This window comes from Mauremys mutica, chromosome 12 (genome assembly GCF_020497125.1).
Source record: "Mauremys mutica isolate MM-2020 ecotype Southern chromosome 12, ASM2049712v1, whole genome shotgun sequence".
Taxonomy (NCBI): Eukaryota; Metazoa; Chordata; order Testudines; family Geoemydidae; genus Mauremys; species Mauremys mutica.
Window position 1 is genome coordinate 35,673,295 of NC_059083.1, and position 14,497 is coordinate 35,687,791.

The following is a 14,497-nucleotide window of genomic DNA, read 5'->3' on the forward strand; positions in this document are numbered from 1 at the left end:
GAAGGAGATGGGAGAGGCACATTAAAGGAACTTTTGGCTGATACACTTAAGAACCTGAAGCAGAAGGACACTGCCCAACATGCTCTGGGGCGGGTGTTTTCCCCACGGTTTTATGTTTATGAATCCTGATTGCGGCGTTTTCCCTAATTAATGCCGGGTCACTTCCCTCCTTTTATGAAAAGTTTCTTTTCTACCCTCAGATTCTGTGCTTGCGAGAAGGGAAGTGTTGCTTCTTGGAGGTGCCCAGGGGTGGTGTGCAATTGTCCCAGGTTATTGGGTGGGGGCTCGAGCCAGTTCTGTGTTGGATTGATGGAAAGGAACCCCTAGGTATAGACCCCAGTCGTGGTTGCTCCTGACTCCACCTGGCAGAAGGGTTACAGTAAGAAATATTCTTAGAAATTGAGACTGGCTCTCATGCAATTGTACTTTGTATGGCTCTCTGTCCACCTCTATTGGCTAGGGAGGATATAGATGTTTTGAGTCCACTATAGCCTTGGAGGAAATGGAGATTGTCTGCTCACACTTTTAATTATGGTGACATTTATTACAGGTTAATAAAGGATTAACAGAGCATTTCAAGAAATGGTCATTCAATCTTTGGCTGGGCGTTCAAAAGCCTGACACTCAACTACATTTCTCCGTTTATCTTTCGTAACGTGGTACTGTCAGAACACCGCATCTGATCAATTCCAACATATATGGGAATGTTCTAGATGTCAATGGTCACAAGCCTATTAATTTTGGGGGAACAAAATCAGGAAACAAGAAGGGGAAAAATAAGGGACACTGGGAGCCCCATCCATCTGATTCGCCTAGCCACAGCTTCAAGCACCTCTGTAAATGTCTGTAGCTCAAACAACAGGTTGATTGCACCCCCTAGCACTTTTCAGCATAACAACATCCCTGCTCCTCCTCCCAATGGACTTTAACATGTTGCTACCGAATGGCTCATCTCCCAGACAGAACGAAGACTAACCAAGGAAGGGAGGAAAGTTACAGGGAATCGCTGAAATAGAGGGGAAAGGAGGGTGGACTGGAGGGATGCAAGAGGCCTCCGGTATGTGTAATAAACTCAGCCTACAGAAGCAAAGAAGTATGCGACCCCCCTCCTCCCCATTTAGACAGGTCGACAGATCAATAGATTGCTTATAACCATCGATACTGACTCCTATGGACATGCTTATAACCTTCAACTGATGCACCTATAGCACATACTAATCACGTCTGTAACATGCTTCTAACAGCTATTAATTGTTTATTAAAACTTTTATAAATAAAACTGTACTCTCAAATGCAGCCTCCTTTTCGCCTTTAGATCAGGCCATACCAGTTCATGCTTTTAGCTCCAGAAGTCTCCAGGTTGGTTCCAATAGGTTTTCTGAGCAGCAATGGTACATGCAGACACGGAGATTGGAATTTTTAAAGCCCTTTAGGGAATTTGAGCATCTGTGAGGACTGAACCCCGATCTCTATCCAAAAGCATAGGCACCGCCTGCTTGGGCTAAAGGGCCACATCCATTAGCCAGGCCAAGCTAGCGGTGAAGTTACTAGACCTGGTTGGAAAATGGGAATTTGTTTACTGGATTTTAAGGCTAGAAGGGCCCATTTGATGATCTAGTTTGATCTCCTGCTTTATACTGGCCATAGAATTTCACACATTGAGTTCTCAGAGGAATTTTCAGGAGCATATGTCCTTTGGGACGCTTTTCCAGGGGGAAATTCCAGTTTTCCCATGGGACTATTAGAAAAAGAGAGGGAGAGTAAGAGAATCCTATTTTCTCACATTTTCTGACTGTTTCCCAACTTTTTCCAGCTGGAATTCAAGTTGGAAAGTAGAGTCCCACTAGCTTTCCTCCACTTGGGGATTTCCCAGTGGGAAATGCCCAGTTTCCCAGAGGAACGCCATTTTTCTGGTTTTGATGAAATGAGATTTTCCATTTGTGACGCTGTATGGAATATGGGGGACACTTTATATGATAGTGTTGATACCAATACTATAAAATTGCAAGGAGTCTGACCAGATATGCCTTGTGAAGTATCTGCAAAAATGTTACACTTTGCCAAGGATGATAATCTTCTTTATATGTTTGTATCACCTTTACATTGTGAGTTATAGATGTGTAGAGTATATCTGTATTTCCAACTTGTGCTGTGTTTCCGGCTGGCACCCCCAGACTGATTGGCATCAGCACTGCCTAGCCTGTTCGATGGCCATCCAGGGTCATCAGCGGTACAATGAACCCATTGAAAGAAACCAGCGGCTACACTGTATGAGTCAGCAAGACATGTAGGAGCCTATGGAAAAGAGCTCTATGGCTTTTCCATGGCATGTGATGTGAAGCTTGTGTTTGGGACACAGGAAGTACAAACCACATGGCAAACGAATATAAAAGGAAGCTGCATCACCTCCATTTAGTCTTCATTCCTGCTTCTTACCTCTGGAGTAACTTCTCTACAAACTGAAGCTCTGAACAAAGGACTGAAAGACCCATCCAAGCTGTGGATGTGTTTCAGAGGGACTCTCAAGACAGCAAACTCACCAATTCTGCTAAGAATCTGATATACGGTCTTTGAAGTCTCTGTATGTATCTGAGTGCTTTACCATTTAACAACTCTCCTCTTGTTCGTTCTTTTCCCTTATAATAAACCTTTAGTTTTAGACACTAAGGGATTGGCTGGCAGCGTGGTATTTTGGGTAAGATCCAAACTAGTACTGACCTGGCAATGTGGCTGACTCTTTGGGGTCAGAAGAACATTTTCTATAATGAGCAGAGTTTCAATAACTTCTCACTGTACTGGATCTAGGTGCTGATTGGGAGCCAGAGAACTGGAATGCAATGAAGGGGGCTGTGTGAGTTCTTTTTTAGTTTCTCAACCACCAGTGTGGGGGATCAGGAGCAGAGTTTGTGACTGGTTGGGGAGTCTAACTTCAGTGGTAATCACCAGTTTTGGGAGAATCTGCTCTCCTTTACAGCCTGCCCTGACCGTGGCATTTTCAGTGAGGGCTGCCCCAGGCACCCTGGGTCCCACCATTAACAAAATATTTTCTGCTAAGAAAATGCCAACCAGTGACTAGCTGTCAACACAATTTCAAGTGTGACAAAGGTGTCTACATTCATGGCACAATAATGTATTCTAAGGATATTTATCGGGCCCCCCTTCACCTAGTATCCAAAGACCTCGCAATCTTTAATGCACTGTGTAAGATGGGTGCTCCTATCCCCATTGTACAGATTGGGAACTGAGGCACAAGAGGCCAGATTTTCAAAGGTGTTTCAGTGCCTAAAGATGCAGGAAAAACAACAAGAAGTCCTTGTGGCACCTTAGAGACTAACAAATTTATTTGGGCATAAGCTTTCATGGGCTGGAACCCACTTCAACAGATCTGATGAAAATGCCAATCAGATCTGATGAAATGGGTTCCAGCCCGCAAAAGCTTATGCCCAAATAAATTTGTTAGTTTCTAAGGTGCCACAAGGACTCCTCGTTGTTTTTGCTGATACAGACTAACACGGTTACCATGCTGAAACCTGTAAAGATGCAGAGAGGCATTCATAGAATCATAGAATCTCAGGGTTGGAAGGGACCTCAGGAGGTCATCTAGTCCAACCCCCTGCTCAAAGCAGGACCAAACCCAACTAAATCATCCCAGCCAGGGCTTTGTCAAGCCTGACCTTAAAAACCTCTAAGGAAGGAGATTCCACCACCTCCCTAGGTAACCCATTCCAATTCTTCACCACCCTACTAGTGAAAAAGTTTTTCCTAATCTCCAACCTAAACCTCCCCCTCTGCAACTTGAGACCATTACTCCTTGTTCTGTCATCTTCTACCACTGAGAACAGTCTAGATCCATCCTCTTTGGAACCCCCTTTCAGGTAGTTGAAAGCAACTATCAAATCCCCCCTCATTCTTCTCTTCTGCAGACTAAACAATCCCAGTTCCCTCAGCCTCTCCTCATAAGTCATGTGCTCCAGCCCCCTAATCATTTTTGTTGCCCTCCGCTGGACTCTCTCCAATTTGTCCGCATCCTTCTTGTAGTGTGGGGCCCAAAACTGGACACAGTACTCCAAATGAGGCCTCACCAGTGCTGAGTAGAGGGGAATGATCACATCCCTCGATCTGCTGGAAATGCCCCTACTTATACAACCCAAAATGCCATTAGCCTTCTTGGCAACAAGGGCACACTGTTGACTCATATTCAGCTTTTCATCCACCGTAACCCCTAGGTCCTTTTCTGCAGAACTGCTGCCCAGCCATTCGGTCCCTAGTCTGTAGCAGTGCATGGGATTCTTCCGTCCTAAGTGCAGGACTCTGCACTTGTCCTTATTGAATCTCATCGTATTTCTTTTGGCCCAATCCTCTAATTTGTCTAGGTCCCTCTGTATCCTATCCCTACCCTCCAGCGTATCAACCACTCCTCCCAGTTTAGTGTCATCTGCAAACTTGCTAAGGGTGCAGTCCACACCATCCTCCAGATCTATTTCAGTTACCTGAGGGCACAGATGGTCCAATGGGAAAGGCTCTGGCTTAGGACATGGGCGAGTCAGTTTCACCTCCCTGCTGGGCCACAGGTTTCCTGTCTGACCTCGAGTTAGCCACTTAGCCTCTCTGCATCTCAGTCCCCCATCTGTAAGCCAGGGGATAATAGCGCTTCTCTACCTCTCAGGGGTGCTGTGAGGATCTATAGATTAGAAATTGGGAAGTGCTTTGAGCTCTACAGGTGAAAAGTGATTTATAGGAAGGCAACAGTATTATTAGTATTATTATTATTCAACAGGATGTTCAAAGGCATCACACCTGCATAGGAGACTTAACTCCCATTGATTTCAATCTTTAGGCACTTTGAAAAATGTAGCCTTAAGGACGCGTTTCTATTAAAGCTGGAGCTGCAATTTCCAGCGTGGGTAGATGTACATGTGCTCCCTTTGATCGAGCTAGCATGCTAAAAACAGTAGGGTAGCTCAGGGGCACCGGAATGCAGCAGAACCAGGGGGCCATGGCCCCATCACATTTTACCAGCTGTAAGGGCGAATGACGGGGTGGGGGGGAGGGCAGAGAGGAGTGAGAAGGGGGTGGGGTCATGGAGGGAAGAGGTGAGGTGGGGCGGAGTCTCAGGGCAGGGCCTTGGGGAGAAGGGGCGGCACAGGGGAGGGGCCATGGTTCAGGCGCCAATGCCCCGCCCCCCTGCCTTTAGGAAGCTTCTGCCACTCCTAGTGTAGCTGCCATGGGGAAGGAGGGCAGGACGGGGTAGCCACCTGAGTGCGTAGCTAAGGTGTCGGATGGGACTGTACTCCAGCTGCTAGCCCATCCTTGTGGCAGCAACCCGGTTATTTTGAGCACGCTAGCTTGATCAAAGCGAGGGTGTGTACATCTACCCAAGCTGGGAATTACAACGGCAGTGTGGATGGTCCTTAAGTACCTTACTCAAAATCACACAGGGAAAATCCAGAATCCAGGTCTCCCCCAGTGCCCCCTTCCTCCCCTCTTTGAGCCATAGGCGCCAACTCTGTGGGTGCTCTAGGGCTGGAGTACCCACAGGAAAAAAACGGTGGGTGCTTCCCCCCTATTGGTCCCTCCCCCTCCCTCCCAGCACCTCCAGCCTGCTGTGGATCAGCTGTTCCCCAGCATGCAGGAGGCACTGGGGGGAGGGGGAGGAGCGAAGGCGGGGCACGTTCAGGGGAGGGGACTGGAACCGGCAGGGTGAGGGTGGGGCCTTGGGGGAAGGGATGGAGTGGAGGCGTGGCCTGGGGCAAAGCAGGGTCGAGCATCCCCCGGCACATTAGAAAGTCGTCGCCTTCGATTTCAGCTACCTGAGAGCACAGATGGTCCAATGGGAAAGGCTCTGGCTTAGGACATGGGCGAGTCAGTTTCACCTCCCTGCTGGGTCACAGGTTTCCTGTCTGACCTCGAGTTAGCCACTTAGCCTCTCTGCATCTCAGTCCCCCATCTGTAAGCCAGGGGATAATAGCGCTTCCCTACCTCTCAGGGGTGCTGCGAGGATCTATAGATTAGAAATTGGGAAGTGCTTTGAGCGCTACAGGTGAAAAGTGATTTATAGGAAGGCAACAGTATTATTAGTCTCAATGGAAGTAATCGGCTTGATCTGGAGCAAGGAAGATTTAGCCCAGATATGTGGGAAAACTTTCTAACACTTAAGGGGAGTTTGGCTCTGGAACAGGCGACCTACGGAGACTGAGGGACCCTCACCACTGGAGGTTTTTAAGACCAGGTTGGACAAACACCTGTCAGGGATGGGCTAGGCGGATGCCCAGTCAAGCCTGACATTTCTAGGACCGTACCAGTGCCAAGTGGCTATGCCGTGTGGGTCCCTTGGTGGGCAAGGAGGTGAGAACTGGTGCTGAAGCTTTTCCCACAGTCAGTGCATTTGTAAGGCTTCTCCGGCAGGTGCGATCGCTGATGGACCACCAGGTGGGAGCTCTGGCTGAAGCTTCTCCCGCACTGGGGGCACAGGTAGGGTCTCTCTCCCGTGTGGGTCCGCCAGTGCTTAACGAGGTCCGAGCGCCGGGCAAAGCTCCTCTGGCAGTCGGAGCACTGGTGGAGCCTGCCCTCCGCATGGGCCCTCTGATGGGTTGCCAGGGCCGGGCGGGAACCAAAGCCAACCCCGCAGTCGGGACAGAGGTAGGATTTCTCCTCTGTGTGGGTCCTCTGGTGGGTGATGAGGTTGGAGCGCTGGCTGAAGCCCCGCCCACAGTCGGGGCAGTGGTATGGCCGCTCCCCGGTGTGTGTCCTCTGGTGGGCATGAAGATTGGAGCTCTGGGCAAAGTCCTTCCCGCACTGGGAGCATTTGTAGGGTTTCTCTCCTGTGTGGATCCTCTGGTGTTTGATCAGCACTGAGCTGTCCCGGAAGCTGCGCCCGCAGTCGGGGCACCGGTAGGATTTTTCCCCGGTGTGGGTCCGGCGGTGTACGATCAGCGTCGAGCTGGTGTTGAAATTTCGCTTGCAGACAGTGCAGGTGTAGGGGCGCTCCCCCGTGTGGGTCCGCTGGTGTTTGATCAGGTTGGAGCTCTGGCTGAAGCTCTTCCCGCATTCGGAGCACCTGAAGGGCTTTGCCGCCGGATGGTGCAGAGGGGCCGAGCTTGGATCACAGCGCGCCTTGCGGCCCCTTGGCTCTGCTCGGCAGGCAGCCGGCACTGGGCTCTGCTCCGTACCAGTGCATGGAAGGGATTCCCCCTCTGAGAGGGCTCTCTGACATGCACTGACTTTGGAGCTGGTGGGTTGAGGGCTCTGCTCAGTGCTAATGCATGAAGAGAACTCCTCCTCCAGCGGGGTTTTGGGATGTGTATTTGGGGATGCTGGGCTCACCTTCAATCTTTTCCCCAGATCAGCTTCCTCCTCTGGGTCAGCTCCCTCTCGTGCATTGTGATTGGAGCCACTCAACCTTTGCACAGTGTTAGCACGTGGACGAGATTTCTCCTCTTGGTGCATTCGCCGATGCACATTGAGCTCGGAGCTGGTGTTGAACCTTTCCCCACAGTCGGGGCATTGATGGGGCTTCCCTGCTGGGTGGGATTCCCCATCGCTGGTCTCTGCCGAGCTCTGGCTGACATTTCCCCGGCTCTGGGTATCTTTACCGGGATCATCTTCCTGGAGGACCGTGGGCGTGGTTCTCACGCTGCCTTTAAAGGGCTTTGCCTCCTCATGGAGTCTCTTATGGGTAATCAGGTGGGAGCTCTGGCTGAAGCTTTTCCCACAGCTGGCACACCTAAAGGGTCTCTCCCCCGTGTGGACCCGACGGTGCTTATTGAGGTCTGAGCGCCGGGTGAAGCCCCTCTGGCAATCGGGACATTCGTAGGGTTTCTCTCCCGTGTGGGTCCTCTGATGGGTGATCAGGGCAGAGCGGCTGGGGAAGCTTTTCTCACAGTCTGGACATTTATAAGGCCTGTCGCCGGCGTGGCTCCTCCGATGGGTCAGGAGCTGGGCACTGGTGCCGAAGCCTTCTCCGCAATCGGGGCACAGGTGGGATTTCTCCTCCAGGTGGGTCCTCTGGTGGGAGATCAGGTTGGATTGCTGGCTGAAGCTCCGCCCGCACTCAGGGCATTTGTAGGGTCGCTCCCCAGTGTGGACCCGCTGGTGGGCACTGAGGTTGGAGCTGGTGCTGAAGTGTTTCCCGCAGTCGGTGCAGTGGTAGGGCCGCTCTCCGGTGTGGACCCGCTGGTGGGCGTGTAGGTTGGAGCTCTGGCTGAAGCCTTTCCCGCAGTGGGAGCACTTGTAGGGCTTCTCACCCGTGTGAGTCCGCCAGTGCTTGATCAGCACCGAGCCCTCGCTGAAGCTCCGCCCGCAGTCGGGGCAGCGGTAGGATTTCTCCCCGGTGTGGGTCCGGCGGTGCACGATGAGGGCCGAGCTGGTGTTGAAGCTTTTCCCACAGCTGGTGCATTTGTAGGGTCTCTCACCCGTGTGCAGCCTCTGGTGCGTCAGGAGGTTGGAGCTTTGAGAGAAGCTCCTGCCGCAAACGCTGCATTTATAGGGTTTCTCAGCGGTGACCACGTTGCTGTCTTGGGGTCCCTTGGGAACTCTCTGATGGCAGGCGGGTTTATCCTCTTGCTTCGCTTGGTGCTGCCTCCCTGACCTGCGCCGACTCTCCATGGCTTTCTCCCCCTCAGAAACAATCCCTTCGGATCTTCCCGAGAATGCCCCGTGTGGTTCCGCATGCTCCGGACCTCCCTGCCAGGGATTCGTCTCTTTGTTCTCACGCTTGAGCCCGTCAGCTGCCAGGATAAAAAGAGAGAATCTGAAGGCGAGTCATTCTCTGGGCTGGGAAGAAAGGAAACCTCAGCACTGTGGGTTGGGGAAACTCAATAAGGTGGAGAAGCTGACGCTGAATCCCTAAGAACACCTGGATCCTGGCACAAACAAGCTATTGTGCTTCCTACAGGGATCACGGAGCAGAATTAAGTGGCCTGTTCTATTTGGGTGGTCAGACTAGATCTGCATTTCTCCACCCGTGGGTCGGGACCCAAAATTGGGTCTCCAGAACATAGGCGCCGACTCTGTGACACCTGCAGAAAACAAAAAGTGGGTTCTGGCACAGCCGCAAAACAGCTGTTTGGAGGCTTGCGGAGGGACGACGAGCAGCCAGCGGTGGGCAGGCAGGGGACTCGGGGAGGGGGTGTAGCGGGGGCAGGAAGAGGTGGAGCAAGGGCGGGGCCTCAGGGGAGGGGGCAGAGCAGGGGCAGGAAGAGGCGGGGTGAGGGCGGAGCCTTGGGAGAAGGGGTGGAGTGGGAGTGGGGCCTCAGGAGGGGGGCAGAGCAGGGGGAGGAAGAGGCGGAGTGTGGGTGGGGCCTTGGGGGAAGGGGTGGAGTGGGGGCAGGGCCATAGGGCAAAGTGGGGGTGGAGCACCCCCAGGAAAAGCTAGAAGTTGGTGCCTATGCTCCAGAATGTTTCAAAGGGTCGCGGCTCCAGTCCCACGGGGCTGGCTGGGCCCGGCTCGCCTCCCCGTTCCAGGCACTTCAACCTCCCAGCGCCACTCAGGTTTAGCCCAGCTGTCATGGCAACGGGAGCCTGGGTAGGCCAAACCTGACTGAGTGGCCCTGCAAGCCCATGAGCCAGGGCACAGCTCCACTCACACAGATTGGGTCCAGTCAGGGGCCGGGGCCAAAGCTGAGCTGCGCTGCTATCCCGGAGATCACAGTACCCGGAGCAGAGAGCCAAGCCCAGCCAGCCCCACAGCCCGGGAGCTGCAGGAGCTGCCACTGTGGGGCGAGTGCCGTGCAGGACCGAACCCCACCAGGGGGCAGGATCCGACTAAACTCACCCCAGGGCCTCCACCCCCAGACTATTTACTGGGTCGCGACAGGCCACAAACATTGACAAATGACTCCTGAGCCCAAAAAGGTTGAGAATCACTGGGCTAGAGGATCAGAATGATCCTTCTGACCTTGAAATCTTTTTGGACAGGGTGGCTTATTTCACACACTTTACACGGGGTGTAAATGACAATGCAAGGTCACAGCGTGAGGAAGGCTGATGGTCTTGAGGTTAAGGAAAGGGGCAGGGCCGCAGGACACCTGGTTTCATTCCCCAGCTCTGCTACTCACTCCCTGTATGACCTTGGACGATTCACTTAGGCTGGGATGTTTAAAGGCGCCTATGCGAAATAGACATCCAACTTTCACTGAATTTCAGGAATAACTTCTTGATTAATTTTAATAACTCCCTTAGGTAACCTTTGAAAAAGCTAGCCTCAGTTCCCATCTGTGAAATGGGAATAATCGTCCTTCCCCCCTCCCCCCTTCCTGTCTATTTAGACTGTAAGGTCTTTGGGGCAGGGACTGAGTCTCACTGTGTGTTTGTAGCGTGTCCAGATCTCAGCTGCAGACTCTAGACCCTATGTAATACAAATAATGCATAGAGTCTAAGACTATAAAAAACCATTGTGATCATCTAGTCTGACCTCCTGGCCAGAGAACCCAGGCCATGGAACTTCCCCAGAATAATTCCTGTTTGCACTAGAGCATATCTTTTAGAAAAGCATCCAATCTGGATTTAAAAATTGCCAGAGACAGATAATCCACCGCAATCCTTGACAAATTGCTCCAATGATTAATTATCCTCGCTATCGCTAAGTAAATCAATAGCAGAAAGGTTCCAGGAAAAGGAAAACAATTAGGGTGACCAGCTGTCCCAATTTTATAGGGACAGTCCTGATATTTGGGACTGTGTCTTATATAGGCACCTATTACCCTCCACCCTGTCCCGATTTTTCACACTTGCTATCTGGTCACCTCTAAGAACAATGCCAACAAACTAGTCCTACCACAGAGATGCCAAATGTAAGGTACATTTAGAGGTTCTTCACCATTATACCCAAAGTACTGGGTTGCTGGCTAGAGCTGGCAGAAAATTTTCGAATGGAACCGTTTTCTCACCGGGAAATATTTTGACAGAATTGAAATGTTCTGCGGGAATATTCCGATTTTATTGACACTTTCAACCAAAATCAGGCAGGTTTCTAGGGTCCTTGTTACAAGGCAGCCTTCCCTGGAGCAGAGGAGCATATTTAGGAAACACCATTCTCACTGTGGAAACATTTCAATGTTTCTGAAGCAAAATATTGCAGGACTTCAGTTTCACAACAATTTTCATGGTTTTGGCTTTTTGTCCCAATTTTGTCTAAAACGTTTCCCGAACACTCAAAATTTCACAGAACCAAAACTCTGCTCGCTAACCAGCTTTAGTGTGTGGTCCTCAGGATGCTATAAAGTGGCTTAAAATAAAAGGAAGTATTTATTCACACAACACACAGTCAACTTGTGGAGCTCCTTGCCAGAGGATGTTGTGAAGGCCAAAACTATAACAGGGTTCAAAAAAGAACTAGGTAAATTTATGGAGGATAGGTCCATCAATGGCTATTAGCCAGGATGGGCAGGGATGAGGTCCCTAGACTCTGTTTGCCAGAAGCTGGGAATGGGTGATAGGGGATGGATCACTTGATGATCACCTGTTCTGTTCACTCCCTCTGAAGCACCTGGCATTGGCCACTGTTGGAAGGCAGGATACTGAACTAGATGGACCTTTGGTCTGTCCCAGTATGGCTGTTCTTATTTTCTAAAATGAGTTTCACTCCTATCCCCAAGCGTACTTCTGTCCCCGAGAAGGTGCCAGAGAGTCTAAGGAGTCCACTAGGGACTTTGCTCCTGCCCAGAATTTTAAGTGGAAGATGATCAGACACTATGGTGATGGGTGACTGTAGAGAACTGATAGCTAAAGATGAAGCAGGAGAGGAGCTCTCACAATGCCAGTTGAGAAGCGTGAGCTGTGGGGGAAGGTCTACTTTCTAGGCTCTTCTGCTCCCTCCCGTTCCCAGTTCTGGATTTGTACTAGGAGTCTGTGGAACCAGATCCTTAGCTGGTGCACATTGGCACTGCTCCACTAATGTCAATGGAGCTACCCAGCCAAGATTTTCCAAAGCTGCTGAATTTTGGATGATTAACTTGACGCACCACAAAGAAGCCCTGATTTTTCGGAGGATAAGTTCTCAGCCCTTTTTGAAAATCTGGCCCTGTTAAGAAGGACACTGAAAATCATTAAGTCACTTTGCAAAATCTTGGCTCAGCTAAGGAGCTGGGCGACTGTTCCAGTGACGCCAACATCTGATTTTTATCTCCAGTCTCACAATGTTTAGTGTTTTCCTCAAAGCCCCAGAGTCAGATGATTATTAAAGAACCTCTCCTTTCATTTTTTCTTTTAAAAAAAGTACATTTCTAGCCCTCGAGGTTAAAGAGAAAAGCTTGAAAACTTGTTTCTAGAGTCTCAAAACCCAGAAGGCAAATAATAAATGATAATAAAACAATAATTATTACTAATAATAACAAAATAAACAACAAAATTAATAATAATAATGTGTTTATTATTTAAAGCCTCATTATTTGAAAGCAGCCTCGTGATTTTGGGGGGCTGGCTGGTTCTTGAATGATTTCAGCTGGCAAATACAGGGGGCCTGCAGTCCAGCACCAAACAGGGCATCTTGCTCTCTAAGTAGCTTCTTAGGGGTCAGGCTGCAAAATACTCAGCTGCTGTATTGACCTACATCAAGGTTCCTTGACTGCCTTCCCTGAGCTGTTTGCTCATTGCACCTACCACCAATCCCCTTCCCAGCACTTACCTGGATTCATACCGAGAGGGCCCTGTGCCCAAGCACCCAGGGGTAATTGGGGAGCAGCCCCAGCCAACCAGAGATGCTTCTCTGATGCACCGGGGGTATCCCATTTGCCTTTTGTGTTTCCATCACAGAGGCACTGTGGGAAATGTAGTCTCCACTGCAAGGCGTAAAGACACGTACTCTTTGTTGCGGAGCAAACCCCGAAGGGCAGTCTGTGTTGCAGAGAACTATGGGAAGTGTAGTCTCCCTTGCCATGCACCAGCGGGTTACATCGCAAGGCATTGTGGGAGATGTAGTCTCTGGGCCTGGGCCTGATCAGAAACGTAGTGTTTGTGGCGGAGCATTATGGGGAAAGCCGTATGCATGGCAGAGTATTATGGGAAGTGTAGTTTGCATTGCAGGGCAGTATGGGAAATGAATTTCTGGGAGGCATGAGGACTGTTTGATTGTGATGTGCTGGAGAGGAGGATGTGGAGGGGAGGGTGGCATCCCAGCTTTAAGAAAGAAATTGAGCCCTCCAGGATAACAGAGGGAGGAATTGTTTGCCTGCAGTGAATTCACCATTAGTTAATTCATTTTATACACCCAGTCCAAGTGCCTGGAAGAAATGTGTTAAGAGCAGGATGTGAACCCAACCTCCACCTGCAGACCAGAATACCCAGCTCAAGAAAGGCACACAGATCCTTAAGCACAGTCTCTTTGATCACTTAGCTAGCCTGATGCCTAGGACAGGAGCTCTATCTCTGGATTTCACGGAGCCTTGAGGAAATGTCACATTCCTTGCTAGGGCTGTGATGGAGGCTTATTTTTCTTGGTGGGCTCATTACAGGCTGAAGAAGTTTCTGAAGATGAAGGTTGTGATGTGGAGCAACTTGCACTGCTGGGTTGGTCTCCTTGTATTTAAATGTAGATACACAAATACATCCAATCTACCTGTCTCTCTCTGCCTGTCCTTGTTTGTCTCTTTCACTGTCTGACTTTGTTTCTCTTTGTGCATGTCTCGATTTCCTTTATGTTGTTGTAGACGCGTTGGGGATATCAGAGAGAGGAGGTGGGTGAGGGAATACCTTTGATTGGACCAACGTCTGTTGATGAGAGAGAGACGCTCTTGAGCCACACACAGCTCTTCTGCAGGGCTGGGCTCCGGGTAAGCTTGAAAGCTTGTCTCTCTCACCAACAGAACTTGGTCTATTAAAAGCTATTACCTCACCCGCCTTGTCTCTCTCTTTCCTTTGTCATTCTCTTATAGTAAACTTGGTACAACACTTACTTGTATCAGGATAAAGGTGCTTATATCAACATAGCTTTTGCATAGTAGTTTCAAAGCTGCAGTAAGTCAATGTTCAGTTGTAAACTTTTGAAAGAACCACCATAATGTTTTGTTCAGTTATGAACATTTCAGAGTTACGAACAACCTCCGTTCCCGAGGTGTTTGAACTTGGAGGTTCTGCTGTGTTCCTGATTTATATTAGCATGAGAAGGGAACTGAGCTTCATATTTTCCTCTCAAGCTGTGCTGTAAGTTAATTGGCCTTGTTTTGTGGGAAAGCAAGAAAGGATAGAAATAATTCTAATACCTGTTACTTCCCCCTATTGTTGGGGTAAAGCCTTACTGCTTTAATGTAAGGGGAAGGGGTGGGTGATTCGGGGTCTGAAGTTCTGACTTTTGATCCCCACTAACAGCTGTGATGTTATAGCTGCACACACAGGAGCTTCCCAGTGCCTCTCCACCTAGGTACTTGGGTGGCCCCCTGTCACCAGAGTGTCTAGGCACTTGATACACCCAGGCCTGAAAATTTGGCTCCAGCAGACATCAGGGGAAAGCGGGATGTAGAGTTGCCCCACTCCTGGAAAACAAGGGTTAAAAGCAGCCCTGGAG

The 14,497-nt window shown here is 50.0% G+C and overlaps 1 protein-coding gene across 2 annotated transcripts; it reads right to left on the reverse strand.

The window, feature by feature from the left end:
• Nucleotides 1-539: 539 nt before the first annotated feature.
• Nucleotides 540-12,716, reverse strand: LOC123345241 (zinc finger protein 271-like). 2 transcript variants are annotated; one of them, XM_044981976.1, is made up of 3 exons: nt 12,623-12,716; nt 6,300-8,726; nt 540-1,427 (listed from the first exon to the last, which is right to left on the reverse strand). In XM_044981976.1, exons 1-2 carry the CDS (start codon nt 12,630-12,632, stop codon nt 6,313-6,315), a joined length of 2,424 nt encoding a protein of 807 aa, XP_044837911.1. In that variant the 5' UTR covers nt 12,633-12,716; the 3' UTR covers nt 540-1,427; nt 6,300-6,312. The 2 variants fall into 2 exon arrangements, with proteins under 2 accessions (XP_044837911.1, XP_044837910.1); XM_044981975.1 differs by lacking the exon at nt 540-1,427 and having other exon boundaries at nt 5,673-8,726.
• Nucleotides 12,717-14,497: the final 1,781 nt, after the last annotated feature.